General features: G+C 32.9%; 1 protein-coding gene across 1 annotated transcript; it reads left to right on the top strand.

Annotated features, from left to right (window-relative positions):
- Positions 1 to 356: 356 nt before the first annotated feature.
- On the top strand, positions 357 to 20,618 carry LOC111708686 (uncharacterized). Its single transcript, XM_023482131.1, has 20 exons — positions 357 to 392; positions 4,453 to 4,601; positions 5,077 to 5,158; positions 5,562 to 5,657; positions 6,628 to 6,692; positions 6,970 to 7,063; positions 7,663 to 7,784; positions 8,574 to 8,750; positions 9,068 to 9,231; positions 10,045 to 10,117; positions 11,268 to 11,340; positions 12,543 to 12,589; positions 12,918 to 12,982; positions 13,850 to 13,932; positions 15,049 to 15,109; positions 16,802 to 16,869; positions 17,018 to 17,060; positions 17,298 to 17,490; positions 19,450 to 19,719; positions 19,979 to 20,618. The coding sequence occupies exons 1-20, from the start codon at positions 372 to 374 to the stop codon at positions 20,082 to 20,084; spliced, it is 2,052 nt and encodes a 683-aa protein (XP_023337899.1). The 5' UTR covers positions 357 to 371; the 3' UTR covers positions 20,085 to 20,618.
- The last annotated feature ends 4,186 nt before the right edge of the window (positions 20,619 to 24,804 follow it).

Genomic DNA, 24,804 nt, shown 5'->3' with positions numbered 1-24,804 from the left:
CTTTAAATTGGTATACCCAGAGCTGATCCAACATATAAACAAAAAGTACAAATTTAAATACCCAAAAAATACAAATGCTTAGTCCTAGTTTTCTCATCATGGGGATCTTGTTGAATTATCTTGTATATATTTTAAGGTCGTTGAGGTCAAAAAAGTTGAAATGCTGCCACATTAAACGTTAAACCGGCTTTGTTTGTTGAACAGTAGGTCCGTTGTTTCTCTGTTCCTTAATAAACATCATACGCGCCCTGCCTACTGCCCTTTACACCCTTCTATAAACCTCCTACCTGGCAGTCCTAGTTGTTGCCAGATAGCAGTGTTCACCTCCATACTAGACACATTCTTGTTCGTTTAAAAACCAGTGAATTTAAATGTATATGTTACATGAGCAGGTTGAGTTTAAATTAGATTAGCAGTAGGGGGGGGGGGGGGTGGGGGATGTTAGAAAGTGAACCCCCCCCCCCTTCTTTCTCCAGCATGTCAATTCTGATCATATTGTGTGCAGCCACCTCTCATTAAATCTTGTCAATAAGAAAAAAATATAAAAATTACAAAACAAAAAATTAGAAATATTTTCTAGTTTAGAAATAGAACGATTTAAATATTGCTGAAATGGTTTTAATTTTATAGTTTGAATATGCATCAAGACGTGTAAAACGTAGAACCGAACTACTAAGATATATTTTATTTAATTTTTACTTCTGAAGTTTTGATCAAGTTCAGAATATTAGAAGTAAATTGTTTTAAAATAAAAGTAAACATGTTGTTGCATCATATTATGGTTCATTAGAAGATAACTTGATAGACTTGATAAAATGAGAAGTAACAATAGTAACAAAATTGAAATATGTCAATTGAAACATAAAAAATATACTTTTTGAACTTTGAAGGGAAATCCTTAAAGGGTTTAATTAGAAAAAGCAGGTTAAAAACTTTTTCTGAAAACTAGTATAAAACTTATATAATTGTTTCTCAAATTTTCCAAAGAATATGTTTTTCAAGAAATTACAAAAGCACTGCACCAAATTCGCACCATGTACCATTCGCACCATGCACACGGCACCGTAAACTATATGTCTATTTACGATTTTTGATATGTTAGATACAAAGGCATCACATTTTCTTTGACATTTTGATAACCATGCTTACAAGAACTAGGGGAAACGTTTGAGACCTAATTAAATGTTGTAAATTAGATCCTAAAATTAGTTTTTATAGACCAAGTTCTGTCGCAAATGTGGAGTATTTGAGACTCACTCTCGGGAGAGCATAGAAAGACGTTTTAAACCCAAAAAATCGCAACAATAATGAGATAATTTGTACTGAAACTACACGAAAATTATTAGTTCAGACACCCTATACATAATAATATTCTATATATAGAAAGATATGTCCGTACCATTAAAATATCTAGCGTGGCTAAATAGTGGCAGTAGTCTTGTAAAAAATATGGTGGCCCAACAGGGGGATTTAAACCTGGCATTTTGAAGCTAAACCATTAAGCACCTGTGCCCTACGAGCCCTACAGGCTACACAGTACACAACCTGAATGCCTGAGAAAACTTGTAGTAATATACTTCGCTTCAAACAGTTTCAAGCGTAGTGATAAGATTTTATGAAGAATGACTGTAATACATGTTATAAGTGCTATGGGAAAAAATTGTCAGAGTCAATAATGTATTTCATAAAGATAAAACATATTTCATGAAATGTATTCGTAACCTATGTTTCTATGTCAGAATTCCGGTGTAAATATCGGAAATTTGTTTTTATTTTCATATATTCATTTTCTGCTTCTTGGCGGCAATGTTGCAACTATTTTATCCATGATTAATTAATTAATTATTTATCAACCTTTACGGGAATTGTGATTATAATTTTGATTAATAATACCTCAAACTTAATAGAAACATTGAATGGAAACTGAGTTATGAATAACCAGGTACCACAAACCTGGGTCTCTCAACACGGGTTAATTTATTCATGTTATTGACACCGGGTACAAGAAAATGGATGGAAACCGGCAGAGGTGTAACACCTGGGGGGGGGGGGCTATATGGGGTCTCATCCCCCCTCGGATCAATGAAATCTATGGTTTCCAAAGGGTTTTCAGGCCCAAACGGTTGTTGAGCCCCTCCTGGAAAGAAAAAAAAATCTTAAAACCCCCCTATCTGGTCCAATTCCTGTGTACACCCCTAGAAACCTTATACTGGAAGCTGCAAGGGGAATTGAAAATTGCTGATATTTTAGTATGGACGATAGTGGTTGATCTGAAACATGGTCTGGAAGATTGGTTTCAGTATCCGGTGTCGGAATTTGTTACCGGAAATCGAATACTTTAAAATGTTATCGGAACCGATATCAGTAACCAGTGTTGGAAACCGGTAACCGTAAAATTATTTTTTGTATACCGGCATGGGCGGATACAGGGGGGGGGGCGGCAGGACATTTGCACCCCCTGACGGATTCAGGAGAGGGGTGTGTAGCCCCACCCTGAGATTTCAGAATAGTTTCTCAAAAGCACTTAAGGGAAAGAAAACCTGGTGCAAAACAGAAAAAAATATCTATCTAAAAAAATTTTCCCCTGCGGCCGTCTTTTGGTTCCTAAATCTGGATTTTTTTGGTTCAAAATAAATCTAGCACCCTCTCACTTCAATCCTGTATCCGCCCATGTAATACCGGTCACTAAAGTTTTGTAAAACTTAACGTAGGAGAGTAGAACTTGAAAGGATAACAAAAGGTGTGGCGCTAGGAAAGAGGTACACGGAAGGGGAAATGTTACAGGGGAGGGGGCCGGGAGCTAGGGGTGGGGGAGAGGCGGAAGTGGTTAAGAGAGGGTGCTTAGGGGACAATAGTAGAGGAAAGTGGGTAGGGTCAGCTTATAAAAGAGGGTATAAAATAAAGAGCATGAAAGCACAGCCTTATTATTATATTGTACTATAGAGGACGTGAGTCAGACTCTAATAAAACGCATAGATAACTTCCAGTATATATATTTCTTATAACTTATTACTAGAGGGTTCAGAACTAGAGTCAATATCGATATCGCACGTGTAGACTGTAGAGATGATATCAGTACTAATGCCCCGTATCCGTTCTATCTCATTCTGTTGAATCTTGTGGAACTAGTTTAACGCGGCCAGGCATCGTCTTCCACAGTACTATACTAATAATATTTACACGAACTAAAAGATTAGGCTTGTCTGTATTCTTTAAAAGTAGTTATTGTAAGTGTTTATGTACATTTGTAATTGTTATCTATTTCTAGTATCAGAAGGTATTTTTTTATGTACATTTCTTTTGTCAGAATATGGATGATTTTTAATTTTTATCAATTTTTACGTCACTGCTTTTAATTCCCAGTTTAAAAGAAACAGGGGTTGTTAGACGACTAGTCAGTCCACTATAGAACAAAATCATTGAACAGGAACTAGTAATGGCGTTGCTTCCCAAGACATGGAATTTGAGGATTTAAACCAAATTTTCACATCCAATGATAAACATAATTGAGAACCGGCCTGACTAGTCTCGTCATGATGCTTAAATACAAGAAAAACTAAATCAAAATGTGACATTTCTCATTACATGAGTTCATGTTTTCATACTTAAAACACGTCAATGTCATATATTAAAATGAACATAATTTTAATTGAATCTTTATTTAAAAATATGCCATTTAGCCATTTATACTTTTTTCTAGAAACAACGATGTCTAATTCATTGTAGGTTTTTTACACTCACTGTACTTGGTTCTCAGGCAAAAAATAAAGAAATTACATTAACAGGGAGGCATTGCCCACCTAGACCTGTAAAGGAGGGGGCGTAGCCCCCACCCCCCAGAACTCAGAGCTATACACTTTTTAAATCTGAAACTAAAGAGTGAAGAGAATTGAAAAAATTAATTTACTGTTTTTTTTCTGATAGTTTTGTTTGAAGTATAGATACTTGTAATACTTGTAAGGTAATTGGACCTTATGTGTACCTTTAAAGTATCCAAGAAGCCAAAAGTTTTGAATTTACTGTTTAAATTTTGCCCCCCCCCCNCAGCGCTCGGCCCAGAAAGTGTCTCAACCTAACCTAACCCTAAATAATAAAAAATAAATAATAATAAATTTGCTGGTTATTCTGATCATTGTAATACTTTGCTGCTAGAAGCATATTCAAATTACTAAAGATTGAGAATTTTTTCTAGAATATTTGCGGATTTTTCTTCTAAAGTTAATGAATTTTATCAAATTTCATTCAGAGAAAAATTTCATAATTTCAGGAGTTTGTCTTTCAGGAGTTTGTCTCGTCAGGAGTTTGTCTCGTCAGGAGTTTGTCTTTCAGGAGTTTGTCTTTCCGGAGTTTGTCTTTCAGGAGTTTGTCTTTCAGGAGTTTGTCACGGCACCAAAGATATAAAGGTCAGAAAATAAGAGCTTGTGGCGAGTGTTCAGTTCCTTTGTATTTCAGATGCAACAGACAGGGTATGGACTTTCTGATGAGAGGGAGGGGCGGGGCAGTTTAGTTATACCTCCCCCTTATCGTGCCCCACCTCTTGGGCCACTTGTACCGACTGCATCCCCCCAACAACCGTCGGCACAACAAAACTACTTTTCAAGGTAAAAGATATGTTTTGTTTTCAGACCCATACGGTTAAAAAATTTAATTGTTTTGGTTAAAAATGTTAAAAAAATAATAGTTTAATCAATTTGAAATGAAACCATAAAACGGCACAGTCATTCAGATTTCTGGGTTAGTTTATCCGACCAACCTTTTTAATGTTTCAAATGTGTATTTTTTAGCTCTTAGAAACGTTTTGCTGGGCAATTGTTTTAAATGATAAGTGATTTCAGAATAATAAATTTTCAAATAATATACTTTTTGGTTTTTGCCATCTATTATGGTTTACTTAAAATTCTCCTTAATTAATCTAATAATATGTAGTGTAGAAATTATGATAAAGTACTTTTTTGGATGTGTCACTGACAGCAACTCTAATTTTTAGTAGAAAAAAAAAGATATCAATACCAAAACAGAAAAAGGAGGAAAAGTACATGATTTAGTTGATTTTAATATTGCATTATTATATTCTAGGCTTAATATGGGAGATCCAAATATAAACACAGGATCCCCAGTTGGGTATAGGCATACTATAAACCATGAACATGGTTCTCAGGTATTATTACTATTGTTATTGTTATTATTATCATTATTATCTGTATACTAAAGCTCCTCGCTTTCACCAAAACTTTAAATATATAAAGAAGTTTGTTAAAAACTAGAAAAATTTAGTAGCAATAAATGGTAAAATGTTAAGATGCTTTTTTTTAAAGTTACATTTGTTCACTAAAGCTGGCAAAATGGCAGACTTTATTTTTGAGGGAACCCATGGTACCCCGGGGGGTGATAGGCTAACAAATTTGAAAAACTTCGCCATTTTCATATCCCAGAACCTCACGCCCGGTACTCCGGCTAGTTATTAGTATTGATATTACTTTAATTATGATTATCATCACTAGTATCAGTATTATTTTTAATTATCAAAAACATTTGAAAGAGATGATAAAACTTTATTTTAGGTGCAGAATAACTTAAAGCAAATGTTAAGTATACCAAAGCATCAGACTATGGATAATCAAGCCCAGAACTCAGCTATCCACATGCTAAGGATGCAGGTGAAATAGTTATAAATTTGCAATTTTAATATTTTAAAAAAAACATTAACCAAAGATCTGTTTTACATTATTTCAAACATTTTACGCCTCGTTTCCAGTTCATGCAGAACTCATAAAGAAAGAAACTCATTTAACCAGACGATAAAACTTGATTAATTCTTTTATTTAGCATTTAAATGATTAACTCAATTAGTGGTTTGAAAGAAAGAAACAAGTTTCCAGTTCATGCGATCCAACCGAGATTGTAAGAAAATTTTTACTATAATTTGTATGCAACCTTGCAAGACGTACTTTAAATATAGATCTGTGGTCCTGAGAAACCGTTCTAGGATGGATCCAGATTTTATGTTCGAGGGTGTAAAAAGTTTGAAAAACCCAGTTATACTTGGAAGAAATATTACGTAGGCAGAAAATAGTAAAAACATATGGAAATGCTTTTCATTCAATTTATATTTGTTCGTTATATAGCTATTCAATTTATTTGGGATATGTAGAATGATCTATTATTGTTTAGGGTCTACAGGGTGCCCAGCAGACAGGAGGAGGAGGAGATGTATTTGGGATATGTAGAATGATCTATTATTGTTTAGGGTCTACAGGGTGCCCAGCAGACAGGAGGAGGAGGAGATGTATTTGGGATATGTAGAATGATCTATTATTGTTTAGGGTCTACAGGGTGCCCAGCAGACAGGAGGAGGAGGAGATGTATTTGCGATATGTAGAATGATCTATTATTGTTTAGGGTCTACAGGGTGCCCAGCAGACAGGAGGAGGAGGAGATGTATTTGGGATATGTAGAATGATCTATTATTGTTTAGGGTCTACAGGGTGCCCAGCAGACAGGAGGAGGAGGAGATGTATTTGCGATATGTAGAATGATCTATTATTGTTTAGGGTCTACAGGGTGCCCAGCAGACAGGAGGAGGAGGAGATGTATTTGGGATATGTAGAATGATCTATTATTGTTTAGGGTCTACAGGGTGCCCAGCAGACAGGAGGAGGAGGAGATGTATTTGCAGGACCTGATAACATACGGTAAATATCCCGTCGATTAATCAAAAAAAATATTTGCAACCCTTAAATCAATGAGTTAAGTAGACTCTGTGGATGTTAAGTCCACATTTTATTGAAAATATATTTCGGTCTGGGTTGACCCTCGTCAGTTTTTGTATACTTCCTTGATTGCAGGAAGTGTAGAAATTCAAAGTTAGCTTAATAGTATTTTTCAATTCTTACAATTTAAAACCTTTTATAAATCTCTTCAACAATTTATAGTTTCAATAAAGTATTTCATTTAATATTATACTTTAAGAAACACTGCCAGTAAAATGTTCATAAGAAATAACAGTGAACGATCAACTCCGGGATACAATGGAAATTCTGGATATCATAATCAATACCACCAGGTAAACAATCCATACCACCAGGTAAACAATCAATACCACCTGGTAATCAATCCATACCACCAGTTAAACAATCATACGACAAGGTAAACAATCCATACTACCTGCGAAACAATCTATATCACCTGGTAAATAATCTATACCACCAGGGAAACAATCCTTAACACCAGATACACAATCCATACCACCAGGTAAACAATCAATACCACCAGGTAAACAATCTATACCACCAGGTAAGCAATCCATACCACCTGGTAAATAATTTATACCACCAGGTAAACAATCCATACCACCTTGTAAATAATCTATACCACCAGGTAAACAATCCATACCACCAGGTAAACAATCTATACCACCAGGTAAACAATCTATACCCCCAGGTAAACAATCATACGATCAGGTAAACTATCAATACCACCAGGTAAACAATCACACCACCCAGGTAAACAATCAATACCACCTGGTAAATAATCTATACCACCAGGTAAACAATCCATACCACCAGGGAAACAATCCATACCACCAGGTAAACAATCCATACCACCAGGTGTACAATCTTTACAACTAGGTAAACAATTTAATCTGTAATATAAATATTTCAGAATCTGAATGTATCCCAGCACAGTTTGAATAAATCCCATGTTCCCCAGCAGCTGAACCGATCATTAAATATGTCCTTGAACCAATCAATGGAAATGGATCAAAGACAAATGCTTGGCCCAAGGTAACCGTTTAGATATTATGATTCTAAAGTCATGAACCGTTTACGTTTTTCACTTGATTCTGCATGATGAATAAATATCTTCGTTTTTCCATCTCAGGAAGTAATAAATTTTGCCAATTTAGTTCTTTCTCTTTTCTAAAATGATCCGCAAGTCGGTTTTCAAGAGAAACCAGAATTGAAGTTTATCAGATGTCTCCGTATTTTTTACTTTTTATAAATTACGTTGACAGCCCCCTTGAAGTCGGTTTTCAAGAGAAACCAGAATTGAAGTTTATCAGATGTCTCAGTATTTTTTACTTTTTATAAATTACGTTGACAGCCCCCTTGAAGTCAGTTTTCAAGGGAAACCAGAATTGAAGTTTATCAGATGTCTCCGTATTTTTTACTTTTTATAAATTACGTTGACAGCCCCCTTGAAGTATTTACGATCTCCCATTCCGAATGGTATCCGGCCTTTAAACCCTTTTCTGAGAAAAAAGGACTTTTTTGTCTGAATTTTTTCATTTTCAATAGTCGATTCTCTATAAAGATGACTTTCGGATTATTGCGTCGACCGTGCAAGAGAAAAATAAAACAATATCAAGATTAAACACACTATAAGATAGAAAAACGATGATAACTTCCTCATTGCTGTTAGATAAAGATATATAGGCACCCGTTGAGACTCTTTAATTAGGGGGTCACCTAAGATTACGTTAACAGTCCCTTTACGTTACAGAAAACAAATGAAATTCTGTGAAATATCTCTTACATATTTCTTAAGACAAAAACAATCTTGTAATTGTTTAGAGTCCTGACTGCAAGTCCTGACGATCAATTGAAAAGAAACTCTTATGAAAACCAAAGCTTTAAAACCGCTATGACGGGTCCGAATATGTCCAACCAACAAACCAAACAAGCCTCTCAAAACTGGATTCCGCCGCCTGGTAAACATCCGCCACAAGTTCCTCCCAAACCAAATTCAAGGTGAATATAATTAGAGAAGATTTCAGCTTTAACATGCATTTTAATCTACGCCCGTGTCCTGTCCAAATAATGTTTACTAATATTTGTAAGAAGTACGAAAAAAACTAGAAAAAAGCTAGAATATGGATATATTGCATTTATACATTGCCGTTGGTGCATTTGCATTGTACATCTGGTCATATCGCGCATAAACATATATGTAATAAAATAGTAGTATTCCCAGAGGATAAAATGTAAAATATTTAAATGATAAGTCCATTGTTCATATCAATATTAATACATCCATGGATCAAACTAATTAGATTTTTGGAGTTTAGGTCAGCCAGTAGGGAGAGAGCTAAAAATATCGAGTTAGAAAATGAAAACCTTGAAACAGAACTTAATAGCATACTTGGAAACCAAGGGACCCAGGGAAACCAAGGGAACCCGGGGAATCAGGGACACCTTGCAGATAGAGAACATGAGAAGAAAAACGGACAAGGTAAAATTAATTTCTCCATTTAGAAATTTATAAAAGATTTATTTCTATGTAATTGTAATATCTTTACTATAGAGGACGTGAGGACGGACTCTTGTAAAACACAGGGATAACTATTCTAGAATATATTTACTCATAACTTAACAGGTTTATGTTCGGGCCTAGCTTAACAGGCTTAGAGATATATGAGGTAGAGGTAGATGCCTCTTACCATTCCTAGTTGACTCTGTGTTTACTGTTGTGGAACTCTTCTAAAGAGGCCGACTATCGTCTTGTAATGATTATCAATGTAGTTTTTTTTATATCTATGATTAGATTTTATAAGATTGCAAATTTTTTTACAGTGGTAACCAAAAATAGTGACATGATTGCAGTCTTATTTTTTCTTTTTATCATGAAAAAATTTGTAATTGGTAACTGTTATAATTGACATATTTCTAAGAAAATTCAGGTTTCATTTTTATAAATTTTGCCACATACTGATGATGTAAACCTTGGAAACTAATAACAGAGTTCATAGTTTTAATTTCAAGGGTCTACGACATCGGGTTGCAAAAATATATGGATTACAAAATAAAATGTTGTGTCAAATTTCAGTTCCTTTTTTTCGAAACTATTCGAATGTAGAAATAGTTTTTAAAGGGTGCAGTAATTTGAATTGTTGAATGACGTGCATGGCTATTGAGGATATAACATTCTTTGGAGATCTGAGTTTTTGACATTTCATAGAATAGAAAATAGACGACAATCATTTCAGTTTTTTTCTGGCTACCATTGTTAACCATGTCATAAAAAGTATTTAAGTATATTCTCTAGGAACCCCACCACTACCTCCTTTATCCCCTTCGCATTCACGCAGTCATACTCCGGAATCATCACCTGCCTTTAGGTATAGACAGTACACAGTACACAGTACACAGTACACAGTACACAGTACACAGTACACAGTACACAGTACACACCGTTCGGGTATCCTGAAAACCCATAGAGAATAGAATATATATTAGATGGGAATTTAAGGAAGCTCTCGGTATGAATTTTGTCAGGCCCTTTCAGCCTGAAAGGGAGTACAAAGTGTACTTAAATCATGTTAATGTTCAGTAGAGTACATAAATACAGTATGTTCCCTGACTATTCATTTCAATTTCGAATTTTTTAAACTGTTAAATAAACTTTATAAAATGAATTAGGTGAATAAAAAACATCATTTGATTTATTGTTATAACGGAAAATCATTGTTTGTAAAGTGGAAGGCATAGAGTCCATGTGAAATGATCATTGGTCAATTATGAAACCAGCCTATTTCATAATTTGGTTTTCTTTTAACAATAATTTTAGATTTTCTATAAACAACAAAATGGCCGTTTTACACTTTTTTCTAGTAAATTCCCCTCTAATATATATTCTATTCTCTATGTTAAAACCTTAATCTGATCAATATAATATTGTAGTTTTTCTAGGTTTGAATAGTGTTTCATTTTCATAATTTCTAATTGTTTTCCTTCAGCAGAAATGCAGAAGTCATTTTTGTAGAGAAACCACTTTAAAAATAAACATTTTTTAAAATTATGAATATTAAAATTATGAATATTAAAATCTAATTCATACTTGATCAGACAAAGCAATTAAGGACACTTTGTGAACCAAGCATGTACATTTTAGTACAAATTAGTTTTTCACACTTTCATTTTACACAATATTATAGGAATATTGGGAATTACATTATGTTAAATGTGAAAAGTGGTCTAAACTCTAAATGTTTATCCAAGAAGTTAAATATCATACTTTTTAACATACACCATGCACCATTGTGTACTTTGTAGTCAAATGAATTAAAACGTCACCACAAATCAGAATTTTCCAATCCTGATATCTGTGCTACTTAATGTCATATATGTCACATAGCATAGACATATGGAATTTCAAATTATGATTTTTGTTATATAAAAAAAATACCAAAGTTTGCTTAGATTTAGTGTTGGGAGGTTGTGAGAGATTGTGGTAACGGTTCGGTTAATTTTTCAATGTTTAATGTTTAGGGCAAAAAATAAAAGTTCATCACCGGGAAAACTTGCAAGACCAGATCTTTTACTTACTGATAATCGGGATATGGTGAGTTGTGTTGTACATCTTTGCCATTTCTTAGTTATCGTTGGTTGGTATCCATGAAATTTCCTATCGATAAAATGTCCTATCTATAAAATGTCCTATCTATGAAATGTCCTATCTATAAAATGTCCTATCTATAAAATGACACCTATCCATGAAATGTCCTATCTATGAAATGTCCTATCTATGAAATGTCCTATCTATGAAATGTCCTATCTATGAAATGTCCTATCTATAAAATGTCCTATCTATGAAATGTCCTATCTATGAAATGACCCAACACTCTTACATTCCTCAAAGTTCCACTGTTCCTCTATGATTCTCCTCATACCCCCTTTGGTTTTTTATATTTCCCTTTGGTTTACATCGCACTTCCCTTTGTTTCTCACATACCCTTTGATTTCTTTCATATTCCCCTTTGATTTTCTTCATACCCCTCATTTGATTTTCTTCATTCTCTCCTTTGATTTTCCTTACACTTCCCTTTGATTCTCATGCTACCATTTGGTTCTCTTCCTTTTCCCATTTGATTTCCTCGCAGTCCCCTATGATTCGTCTCATATTTCTTGTTGCTTCTTATCAAACTTCCCTTTAATTCGCTACATACTCCACTTTGCTTCTTATCATACTCCCCTTTCATGTTATTATATTCTCCTTTGATTTTTATCTTACTTCACTTTGCTTCTTAGCATACTTCCCTTTGATTCGTATCATACTCCCCTTTGATTCGTATCATACTCCCCTTTGATTATTATCATACTCCCCTTTGATTTGTATCATACTCCCTTTTGATTCGTATCATACTCCTTCCACTTTGATTCGTATCATACTCCTCTTTGATTCTTATCATACACCCCTTTGATGTTTATCATAATCCCCTTTGATTCGTGTCATACTCCTCTTTGATTCTTATCATACTCTCATTTGTTTCGTATCATAAACCCCTTTGATTCGTATCATACTCCCCTTTGATTTATATCATTCTTCCCTTTAAGTCTTATCATACTCCCCTTTGATTCGTATCATACTTCCCTTTGATTCTTATCATACTCCCCTTTGATTTGTAACGTACTCTTATCATACTCCACTTTGGTGTTCTCAATCATACCTTCTTTGATTTTCCTCCAGTTTAAACTTCAATTTCCCCTTGTCCTTATATATCCTTCACACTTCCATTCTTTTAAACATCAGACAATTTTGTTTAGATGAGAGTTGACACGACTAGAAGAATCGTTACAAATAATAATTTACGGTAAATAGATAAACGCCATGTTAACCTTCTTATAAACTGATAATTTTTGCAATATATTTTTCTACTGTGAATTATCTCGGAATTAACTTTGAACAATATGAATTGAGAAAAAGGTTAGCATTTACTTAATCATGGTGTATAAATGATGCTATCACCTTTTTTGTTGTTGTTTATTTCCTCTTGAATGCATAAACCGGTTATCTTTTTTAAGTTTAAAAACGTATTTGTAACTTTAAAAATTTTGTTACACGGCTTTGTTATTCAGTGTTACAGTTTGATTGAGTATTTTCAAAATAAATTCGATAAAAACTTAATTTAATTTTTTAAGCTTGGAAAACACCAAAGGTAGACTAGATCCCTCTGAAGATTTGGCTTCAACTATTACAGGATTAGGTAAGAAAACACCAAAGGTAGACTAGATCCCTCTGAAGATTTGGCTTCAACTATTACAGGATTAGGTAAGAAAACACCAAAGGTAGACTAGATCCCTCTGAAGATTTGGCTTCAACTATAACAGGATTAGGTAAGAAAATAAACTTTTAAATCTTAGAATATTAAGTCATAGATTTATTAATTTTTATTTATTAAGTTTTCAACATCAAAATGTGTACTCCGGTTTTAAATACATTTTTTTAAAAATAATAATTCACATAACATTTAACATTTTCTATGAATAAGCTTAAATTTTGAACGAACTTTTTTGTTACAATTTTGATAGCTTGTAATTTGTAAAAATGTATAAAACTGAATTTTTTTTTCGAATACTGCTCAAGATCAAAGTATTTTTAAAACTATAATATTTGTTTTCAAGGCCATTTATGCAAATTCTTTATCATTAAAGCATGTTAAAATAAGCTATCTACTCAAAGTAATTACTTAAATAAGATTTGAATTTATGATATTTGGAAGATCAAAGTACTGAAATATGGAAAAAATTATTTCCGTAAATTGCTAAAAAAAAACCAATCGATTGTTCAGTTATTATTTAAAATGCACTCAAATTTCTAGAATAAGAAATAAAATTAAATAAATTTAAACAAGAAATGAATGCGCAGAATCCTTTTTGGATTTATCGAGATGATTAGAAGCAAATGCAGCCAATATTAGAAGAGACCAAGGTGCAATAGTGTCTGAACATTTTATTGTTGACAAGTTGGGGTCTAGGGACGTTTTTAGTGGTGATAAGAGTAAATGTGATCATTATTTAAAATTTGTGTTATATGTATTTAGGAAAGTAATCCCTTTAATGTTTGTATTTAGACATAGAAAGTGTGATAGCACTGCAGACTGATCTAACCTCAGACGAGGAGTTATCTACAACTTTAGATCTTGGAGATGCACAGGTTTGATATACTTTAAATCAAGGAGATTTACAGGTTTGATACTCTAGATCTAGGAGATTTCTAGGTTTCATACTTTGGATCCAGGAGATATTAAGGTTTAATATTTTAAATCTAGGATATATACAGGTTTAATACTCTAGATCTTGAAGATTTCAAGGTTTCATACTTTATATCTAGGAGATATATACAGGTTTACGTTTAATACTCTAGACCTAGAAGATGTCAAGGTTTCATACTTTAGATCTAGGATATATACAGGTTTAATACTCTAGATCTTGGAGATGTCAAGGTGTCAAAGTTTGAATCTAGTATATATATGCACAGTAAGGTGTGCCATAGAGTTCATATCAAAATCGAATAATAAGTCGTATTTTCAAGATATCTAAATTTCTCAAACGCGAAACTTTGTAACTTTACATAAACACGACGTTCATCTAATTATACCTTTGAAAAGTCAAAATCGCTTGAAAACTGACAATTATAGAATATTGTAGAAACAAATATTTTTGAAAAATGTAATTTTTTGAAAAATTGTTGGGAAATTTTTTTTTATATTGTTTTTCAATTTTTAGAAAAAGGAGTTGAGTTTTTGTCACAAACTCTGATTTTCTTATCCCTATATCTTTTTATTTTAATGTCAGTGACCTTAGATATTTCAAACTATGAATTATTTAAGTTCAAATAATAATAGTTTGAAACATCAAAGGCTAACACCGTCAGGTTGCAAAGATAAAGCGATTTGAAAATCAGAATTTGTGGCTAAAACTCAATTCCTTTATTTATGACTTCATTAACGTAAATAATTGCCTTACATTTTTTGTTATATCTCATTAAATTTTGAATGAATTTTTATAAAATGTTGGAAAACAATAAAATAAATATTTTCCCGAATTTTTTTTTTTAATTTTTAAAATTTTTTTTAATTTAACGAGTTAAAATCTGGATTCAGAAGCTAGTTTTAATTTGAAATACGCGAGAGCTTAATCTCGATCAAAAGTTCACGTCACAGCTTCTACATAATTTGTGGATATTGCTTGAAGTTAAACATTGAAAATCTCGCATTTAATTCTTTTAAATTCCTACCTCTGACATATCTGACTTATCATTTAATTTCAGGCTATTCGGCGACAGCTTGATGGATTAGAGACTATGTATACAGAGGTCTTAAAGTTATTAGGTAACAATTAAAATTAAAAAAGACAACTGAAATTAATATGAATCAATTAAAAATAACATGCAGTCCTCCCTAGCCATAATTTACTCCAAAGTAATGATCAGGGGTCAAGAAATAGCATTTTGGAATCCTCAAGACTAGTGCTTTACAAAGACTAAGTGTGCAAATCCAAAATACTCGTCCCTGCTAAATATGTGCAGAAATGTTCACAAGTTACCTACGTGTATAGGTTATATTAATCTTTTTTTATGACAAAACACAAAACAAAATTTAATAGGTTTAAATATGTGTTTAATGAGATGATGTGAGATGAGAAACAAATGTATAAAGTAATATAAAAAAGAGGTAGTTTGTTTTATATTTTAGCAGGTAAATAAGTCATTTGTTCGTATTGCGGGAGCATAGACAAATTGTTCGGGGTAGTCTGAGGAATCAGAAAATATAATAAAAATCATAATATTTACTCTTATTACTTACGCGTTACAGATTTCATCAAAAAAAAAGTTGTTTTAGCAATTTTCTCCTTACACACATTTACACACAAGGGTGCCCTTCAAAACTAAAGCGGATTTTATTTTGCGTCAATTTTGATATTCATTTTGCTCTCAAAAAAATAATCCAATTTTTATGAAAATTAAATTTAGATTTGTAAAAAAAAATTTTATTGCGTGACGCGGCTGGAATTTTCAAAATCGGGATTTCAAAACACTAAATTAACCATAGAAAAAAAAACAAAGAATTGTCGGAAGACTCAATTGATGTGGCATGGAAGACTGTACGGTTGTGGCTTATGGCTGCCGGAAGACAAAAAGGTAAAATGTGACATGGAAGGGGAAACTTTTGTGGCTTGTTACCGCCTGCCTTCCCCCGCCAATCCGGCCTCTTCATCCGTTCTTGACTAATTTCTCCTCTCAATCTATCCTTACTCAGTTTCTCTCCTCAATCCGTCCTTGTTTCTCAGTTTCAGTTTCTCAGCAATTGGATGAATTGAGAAGAGAAGGGATTGAGAGGAGAAACTAAGCAGTAAGCAAGGATGAATGAGAAGAGAATCTAAGTAACGACGGATTGAAAGGAGAAAATAAACAAGGATCGATTAAGAGGAGAAACTAAGCAAGGACAGATTGAGAGGAAAAACTGAGTAGAGATGGATTGAGAGAATAAACTAAACAAGGAAGAGTTAGGAGAATTTAAATTTATATGCTCGGACACAAAGAGACGGTTTTAAAACGAGGTATTGTCATGAAAAGATCCAAATATCCTATTCATGTAGTCATTTTGCAAATATTTTGCAGGAACGAGTTATTTTGTATTTTTGCACACCTAGTCTATGTTAAAGCACTAGTCTTGAGGATTCCAACATGCTATGTCTGCTGATAATTTCTATGAAGTAAACTATGATTAGGGAGGATTGTGGGCCCGGATGTGAAGTTAAGGATTATTCACAAAAGATGAGACTGTAAAGATGACCCAAAACTCTAAAAGAATGACGATTTGAAGCTTGATTTTTGGTTTCTGCATTCAATTGAGTATTTTGATGGTTTACTAAATGTTTATGCACAGAAATAACCAAGTTTTGGTCTACACGGAACCCTGAATGCAAGAAAACGGATAAACAAATTCCGTACAATCGTCTCTGAAGTCTCATCCTTTGTGGGTGACCCTATACTAAAATATATAAAGTAATATATTTGTCAGGATTAAGAAAGTTTGGTCGAACCCCTGCTGCCGGAGACATGAACGGAGGACAACCTGGTCGTAGAAAGGAAAGCTTCTTTGAAATCATTTTTAAACTATAACTGAGCTACTATCGAACAAATTTTTGTTCATAAATTTATAATGAGAGCATCACTTTTTAATGCCAAAAAAGTCTCTTTTTAATAATTTAAAGGAATTTCAAAGATGTAATTTTAGATGTACGGTTCCATGTCGTCGTTACCAAGTGTTAGTAGCATAGGTATGTCTGATTGCGATTTATTTACAAAAAATGAATGTTTAGAAATAAATGGGATGAGTTTTAAAATCCGTATTTTCTATCAAAAATATCTATTCAACATTCCAAACTTTGAATCAAATGACGCATCAAAAACCTTTCATTATCAATTATCACAAATAATCAAACCGTTGAAAATAAAAATCAAGTTTTAAGAAAGAACAAAATTTGAAAAAAATTATTTTTGAAAACATATTTTAGGGAGTCGACACCTGTACAGTAAAGACAGGAGAAAGGATGACCGGAAGAGTCGAACTGTTGGAAAAGATAAAAATTACAATAAAAGATTTCAACGCCTGGAGTCTCATGTTGTAACTCTAGCTCGCTCTGTGGCACATCTCTCATCAGAAATGCGAACCCAGCATACTATTTGTAAAGAATTGGACGAAATAAGGTAGATATAAATATAGATATATAAAGTGTACTCCTGTAATAATGATACTCTATTTATATGTAAAAGTTTAATTCGGTATATATGTAATAAATGCAGAGGCCCATAGTAAATTCTAGATAAAATACCGTCATACCCATATTGGGATTGCATAACTACGTTATATATAACCTTTATACTGTCAAAAAGAAGGGGTTCACACCCTTTGCTAATGGTAGATGTCTAAGTCTACTACAGTCAACACGTATGGGTTCACGTCCTTTGATAATGGTGGATGTCAAAGTATACTACAGTTAAAAAGAATGGGTTTAACCTCTTTGCTAATGGTGGATGTGAAAGTCTACTACAGTCAATGAGTATAGGTTCACACCCTTTGCTAATGGTAGATGTCAAAGTACACTACAGTCAACGATAATTGGTTCCCACCCTTTGCTAATGGTAGATGTAAAAGTCTACTATACTATAAAATACCGTCATACCCATATTGGGATTGCATAACTACGTTATATATAACCTTTATACAGTCAACAAGAATGGGTTCACACCCTGTGCTAATGGTGGATGTGAAAGTCTACTACAGTCAACAAGAATGGGTTCACACCCTTTGCTAATGGTACTGGATGGCAAAGTCTGCCACAGTCCACAAGAATGGGTTTACGGCCTTTGCTAATGGTGGATGTCAAAGTCTACTACAGACAAGAAGAATACATTGCTTCTTTTGCTTAATCAATATGTATTTATAAGTTCAATTAATGCATTCCTGAAAATGTTTTGATTATTTGAGTGGTGACTAAGTATTTACTTGTAAATCCACAATGAATGTATATTCAGTTGAGATTTCAATATGAATAGTCCGTTTCAACAAATACCGATCAGAACAAAACTATTTAATATCATATTTTCAATTGGCTCATAATAAACTTTCTTACGTATTTTATTTTCACCTGAACCATCATACATTTGTTGACATAAAAGTCAGCTAAAAAAAAGAAATAACGGCTATTCGATAACTTTATTGAATTGTTTGAAATATAAAAGATTTAAAATAGTTTCGTATAAGGAACATCTTAAGTGGTTGGAAAATAAAAGAAGGTACTATTGATGTATAATGGTGATCAAGATCATAGGAGTTGGAGCTTCATGTTGGTGGTAAGCAGGTCAGCAATATCTTGACAGCAGGTTCGCTCACATTTATAGGCTTCAGTATCGGGGGAGATGGCAGTTTTATCACTGGTGCTTGGGTTAGGGAATATGTTGTCCCTGGGCCGCACAATAAGCTTGGAACTCTAGAACATTGTTGGCCTAAATGTTAGCATTCAATGCAAGGCTAGATATCTGTAGCTCCATGAAGGAGTCAGGCGGGCCGAAGATGTTATCGTTCCGACTGATATACCCTATAACTAACTGCCTATACCCCTCTCAGTAGGCAGAGAGGGGGGGAGTAGTAACGCTAATTCCACATTGATGAACCGGAAAAGGATTTCTCTAAGCTGTATGCTGAGCAATAATCTCAACCCTGCTGATCAACCTGTAGTTGCCAGCCGGTGAATCCTGTTCACCGGCCCTGGGTCAAGTTACCTGGAGGACCTAAACTGAAGAGAGGGTAGTTTCCCCTCTTCCGAAAGATATCCATGGAAAGGGGAAGAGGATGGGAACTGAAAATTTGCCCAGAGTAAATCTGTCCTCTTTTTGCCAGCAACTAGCAGATGAAAATGGCTGCCAAAGCCGATACTAGCGCCTTCCGATCCCCTAGCGGCTGCTTGAACTTGAAAATGTTACCTTATTATATTTTTTGGCAAAGATTTTGCAAGAACCAAATTTTTTAAATCCCAAGGGGCCAAGATTATAGGATTTTTGTCATTCGTTGTTTAACTCAAATTAAAATTGTGTCAAAAAAAACGTTCGCGTAAATAAAGAACTATTTCAAAACCGTTATATTTATATTTTTATTTTGATATTTAGGGCCGAACTTCAGCAGTTAAAGATGTCCCGAGGTCAGCCATCAACTTCTTTACCACAGGGTGGACTTCTGGAACCTCAAGAATTTTTTAATAATCACCCCAGGGTGTCACAACAAACGGAGAACAGGGTAAAGAAACTGACCAAATTTTTCGGCGATGAGCCGCCGTTGCTTCGATTGTATTTGAAGAGTCTTGGTTACGAGAAGTATGCTGGTTTATTCGAGGAGGCTAAAATAGGAATGCTGGAACTACCTTATTTGTCAGAAGACCGGTAAGTTTTACTTACATAATCAAAATGTTTGATGAAATTTCTTATAAAAGTTTAAAAATAAATTTTTGAGAGGGGATCTAGATCTCAATTTATTTTGGTTTAAAAAAATGAAAATGCTTGGAAACTTTTTCTTTGTTAATTTTTCGAATTGTAAATACGTGACTTAACAAAAAGATCAGAAAACAAAGATTATTGCCTTTTAAATTATTGATTGCTAAGCGCCCTGTAAATTTATTATGATAAAATATTTTTATTTTAGACTTGAAAAACTGGGTCTACCCCTAGGACCAAGAATAAGGATTCTACAGGAAGCCAAGATTCCATACAGTCTTGACGGACAGAACTATAATGTCTATATTCTATAATAAATTATTTACTTCACTCACATAGTAATGCAATAGCCGCCGATGTATTCCAAAGTATCTATTTCGAAGAATATCATGAAATAGATAACAGACCTAAAACTTTCTGTAATTCCTGTTATATGCATTAGATCTATTGAATACCTGTAATTATTTGTAATCAACATTAAACAGATTACAAGTCTTATTTACCAGTAATTTACTTCAAATAAATTACAGACCTGTAATCACTGTAATCCACATTAAACAAATTACAGACCTTTAATCGTTTGTAATCTACATTAGATAGATTACAGACCTGTAATCACTGTAATCCACATTAAACAAATGACAGACCTTTAATCGTTTGTAATTTACATTAGATGGATTACAGACCTGTAATCACTGTAATCCACATTTAACAAATTACAGACCTGTAATCACTGTAACCTTCATTTTATAGATTACAGACCTGTAATCACTGTAATCTACAATAAATACTACCCAGTCAAACATGTTATTAGTAAAATACACTGTATCAATATAAAACTAGTGCTGTTATAGTGTGTAAGCTGTAGTGTATAGTGTATAGATATATAGATACATAAATAATAAAAAAGTTTCAAAATAACTTGAAGCAATAATATGGTACTACTTAAAGGAACTGCAAGCGTTATTTCAAGTGACCCTCCATGCAAATTTTCAACGGTACCCGTAAAAGCTTTGTCTGATTAAGTAAGAATTAGATATCCATGCTTTTTGTTTGTAATTGTTTTTTAACTGGTTATTTTTAAAAGTGAATGCGCATTTCTTTCGTGTATGAAACAGTGGAAAATGATCAGAGTTAAACATTTTTCAAGTCAGAAAAACAACCTTATCTTCCACATTTTTGATCAGATAAAGCTGCTAACAGACAAAGAGCCGCATTATTAGGGGATAGATTCCTAAAGGTTGGTCAGATTTGTGCGATATATTAAAGAAAATCCACAACTTTCCTAAAATAAACAAAGTTTAATTTATTTAAATGAACAATATTTTGGATCGAGCAGGAAGCAATTCTTTAAATTGTCTTACTAATCTTTAGATTCTCGCAAAATTTTTATTGATTCTTCTTACACCTTATTGGTGTGATACTTGACTAGAACAGTATGCTGCTCAAGACAAATGAAAGGGGGTGTAGGTTCATCAGCAATATTTACTAAGTCATACTCAAATTTTTATTGATTATTCTTACACCTTATTGATGCGCAAGACAAATGAAAGGGGGTGTAGATTTATCAGCAATATTTACTAAATACTCTAATTCTATTAGAATTTAAATATTTTTATGTAGTAATTTCATAAAAAGGCCATAATATTTTCTCGGTTTTGAACAAGGACGGAAAATGTTGTCAAAAACATTGTTCAGGGAGTATATCAATTAATAGGAAGGCTTGATTCAGTGGCGTAAATAAGGGGGGTTATTGGGGTTATTTACCCCCCCCCCCCCTAGAATTTTAAAACTTGATTTTAAAATTGAATATCTTTTAAAGGAATTGAGTTTTCGCCACAAACTAAAATTTTCTAATCCCTATATCGTTGCAACCTGATAGCGTATAACTTTGATATTTCAAACTTAGATAATTTGATCTAACAGAATTCATACTTTGAAATATAAAAGGTCTGCGATATTGGATTGAAAAGATAAAGGGACTAGAAAATGTACATTTTTACTTCTAAATAATGTCATATCCATATTAGATTTTTTTAAGATCTTAACATAATACATTGAAGACAGGAAAATTTTAGAAATTAGAAATAAGAATATAAACAAAGACAATATTTCTTCAAAGTTTTGCAGAGTAGCTTTTCTAAAGATTTAAAAATGTAACATCTTTTTCCTCTTAGAGTAAACTATTATTTTTTATCTTACTTAAAATAAATTCAGTTTTTGAAGGATGTAATGAAGGATATAAAACAAGGTGAAAGCTGAAAGGTATGAAATGAAGCCTTTATTTGATGGAGTGTGTAAATGCCAGAAATGAGTGGAAAATGCAAATCAAACCCAATTAAAACCAATAATTTGATATTCATCATGATATTTTTCTAGGGGGGGGGGGGGTAAAAACAATCCTTATTTACGCCCCTAGCATGATTTTTTTCTCCGAACTTAAATTCCAACTCGTTGTGTATCAGTCATACTGAATGAGTGAAATCAATCCTCTTCATTAATTGGAATATCTTTTGAACAATCGTAAATGTGTTTATATTAGTTTTACGTTAAAATATCGGATAGAGTCAATATAATGTTATCCAACCTTTATAAAACCTGATTAACTATGAACTTATATCCCATATCAATTGACGTTAGTTTTACGTGAACACTTGAATTTTGGAGGTGGATGGTCGTTGTAGTTTCTAGTGACCTTTCCTTAAAAAGAGGTATGCCCCCCATTCACAACGGTACATTAAAAGCCCTGTTCCGGTGAACAGTGTAATTTTTATGGCTCGAAAGTGTTTATGGCTCGAAAGTGTTTATGGAAAAACTTCATTTGAAAATAATCAACTTTCAAAGAGAAGGTGATTGATATCTCATGGATTCTTGATCAGAGAAAACTTTTAAGGGTACCGTTGTTAATCGGACAGACCACTCTTTTTTAACAGGGCACAAAATCATGTTAAAATGTTAAAATCATGTTGAAAAATGTTAAAATATTACATTTATTTCCAAGGTACATGTACAAAATAAAATAATTGTGACACATTATGATTTAAAAGGGATTGTTAAGCAACATGAATCTGGATATTTTTGGGGTTCGTTCGAACGTTGAACAGTCAGTATATGTTGATAATATCACATAGATACATATATTATATATAAACATTGATTTATTGTATTCACGATGTGTATTAACGATGTATTAATGAGTTTTGATTACTTTAACCGTTGATTAAATGAAAAATATTTTTTGTAAAGGTGGAAATTTTGTTATGATCATACATATTTTTAGTTCTCATGATTTTAAAAGCACGTTCAACGAAATAATTCCATGTTTCAAGTAAAAAATAGAAATTTTGAAGTTTTTTGTGAAACTTGTTAAAGTTTAAAGAACGAAACAGCAATGTCAACGCAGCAAAATTTAATGCAAAACAGAACAGAGTGCTCTTAACTTAAACTTTCGTGTGCTTTGCCACGATTCGAATTTAAAATTCTTCATAAGTCCTTCTCCAGTTTTTATTGTTAGGGGGAGAACTTAGTGGAAACAATTTATTAATTCGAAAAGGTTGGAAAGAGGGAGGTCCAATTCACTCATTTCAACCTGTTTGGATAAAAAATATATGTAATGATTTCCTTAATGAAAAATGGATAACTTGTGGAAGACGAGTCCCAGCGGCCTCCTTACAACAGAGCCAGGAACAAAGGAAAGAGCTGGAAGAATTCTACGCTGCATTCACTCTAGTTGATTCATGTGATTTGATACCGATACGAATAGACTTGTTATTTCTTAGAATCAAATATATTCTGAAGTTAGACTCCTTGTGTTATTTGGAGACCGACGCTACGTCCTCCATAAACTAACTTTATAGTTAAAAAGCTTTAGAAACGTGATGATCTAAACTAACGCTTTAATAGATATTATTAACATCATAATTGTGTTATTATGGCGTGAGGCTTTAAACTCATACTTGATCTGATCCTACTTATATCCAATTCTTCTGATTCTTAATCAACTTTGTGAAACAAGAAATAAAAAAAAATTACTTATTCTTACAAAGTTCTGAATAGAAAATTATTGCATTTGTATAAACTAACAAATGCATTTATTGGGATTGCAGATAGCATTTAAATACCTTCGATTATATCTTTAGAAATTAAGTTTAAATCTAATTCTGAAAGTTATCACAATTGGATTGAAAGAATTGAACTTTACCATTTCCATTTTGACATGGTTTAGAACAAAGAGCTCATACAAGTATGTTTATATTATTTATAAACATTCTACCATCGTGGTTTGTAATATTGTTCATTAAATATCATTCTTTCTCTTTATTTACTTTCTTTCTTTTATTAAAAAATCTTTTAGATTGTTCTATTATTCTTGTCAATCTACCATAGATATCAGTTTTAGATCTTTCTGAAATAGATGACGCTTTTTCTTTATTCTAATATTATCCATGAAATAAAAACAGGGTAGGATTGAAAACATTTCATTATTTTAAAAATCAGCCTTTCCCTGGTTCAACTTAATTAATATCTCACGTTTATGGTCCAAATAAACGTTACAATGAGATATAAAAATATCTACATTAAAAACTTAATTTTCCCATCAAAAATTTGTTTTTTAAGTTTTCCTTCAGAATTTTATAAGAAATTGAGTATTATCTAGTTATGAGTAACACAATTGAATATTTTACCAAATAAAATTCTATAATACCAAGTTTATTGTTATCAAGCTTACCCAGGAATTTGTAAAGCTTCCAGTTGTACAATTTAACTAAGCCTAATTTAAGTTTGATAATTTTCTCATTTAGATTAAAAACTTTATCCCGCCACTGATAAGTGTAGTTTGCAGTTTCTACGACAAATAATCTAAACTTTCCATAATGCGAATATAACTTATATAATATATATATATTATGCGCCACGTTGCTTTGAATTTAAGAAAAATTGGGGCGTGAAGAAATGCAAAAATAATGCTATCCATATCTTTGCACGGCATGAAGTGTTAATTGGCTATACATAAACTTAAAAGTTTGCTAGAAA

This window comes from Eurytemora carolleeae, unplaced genomic scaffold (assembly GCF_000591075.1).
Source record: "Eurytemora carolleeae unplaced genomic scaffold, Eaff_2.0 scaffold893, whole genome shotgun sequence".
NCBI classification, from domain to species: Eukaryota; Metazoa; Arthropoda; class Copepoda; order Calanoida; family Temoridae; genus Eurytemora; species Eurytemora carolleeae.
The sequence above is the reverse complement of the archived record's forward strand: the minus strand, read 5'-3'. Positions and strand labels throughout refer to the sequence as shown.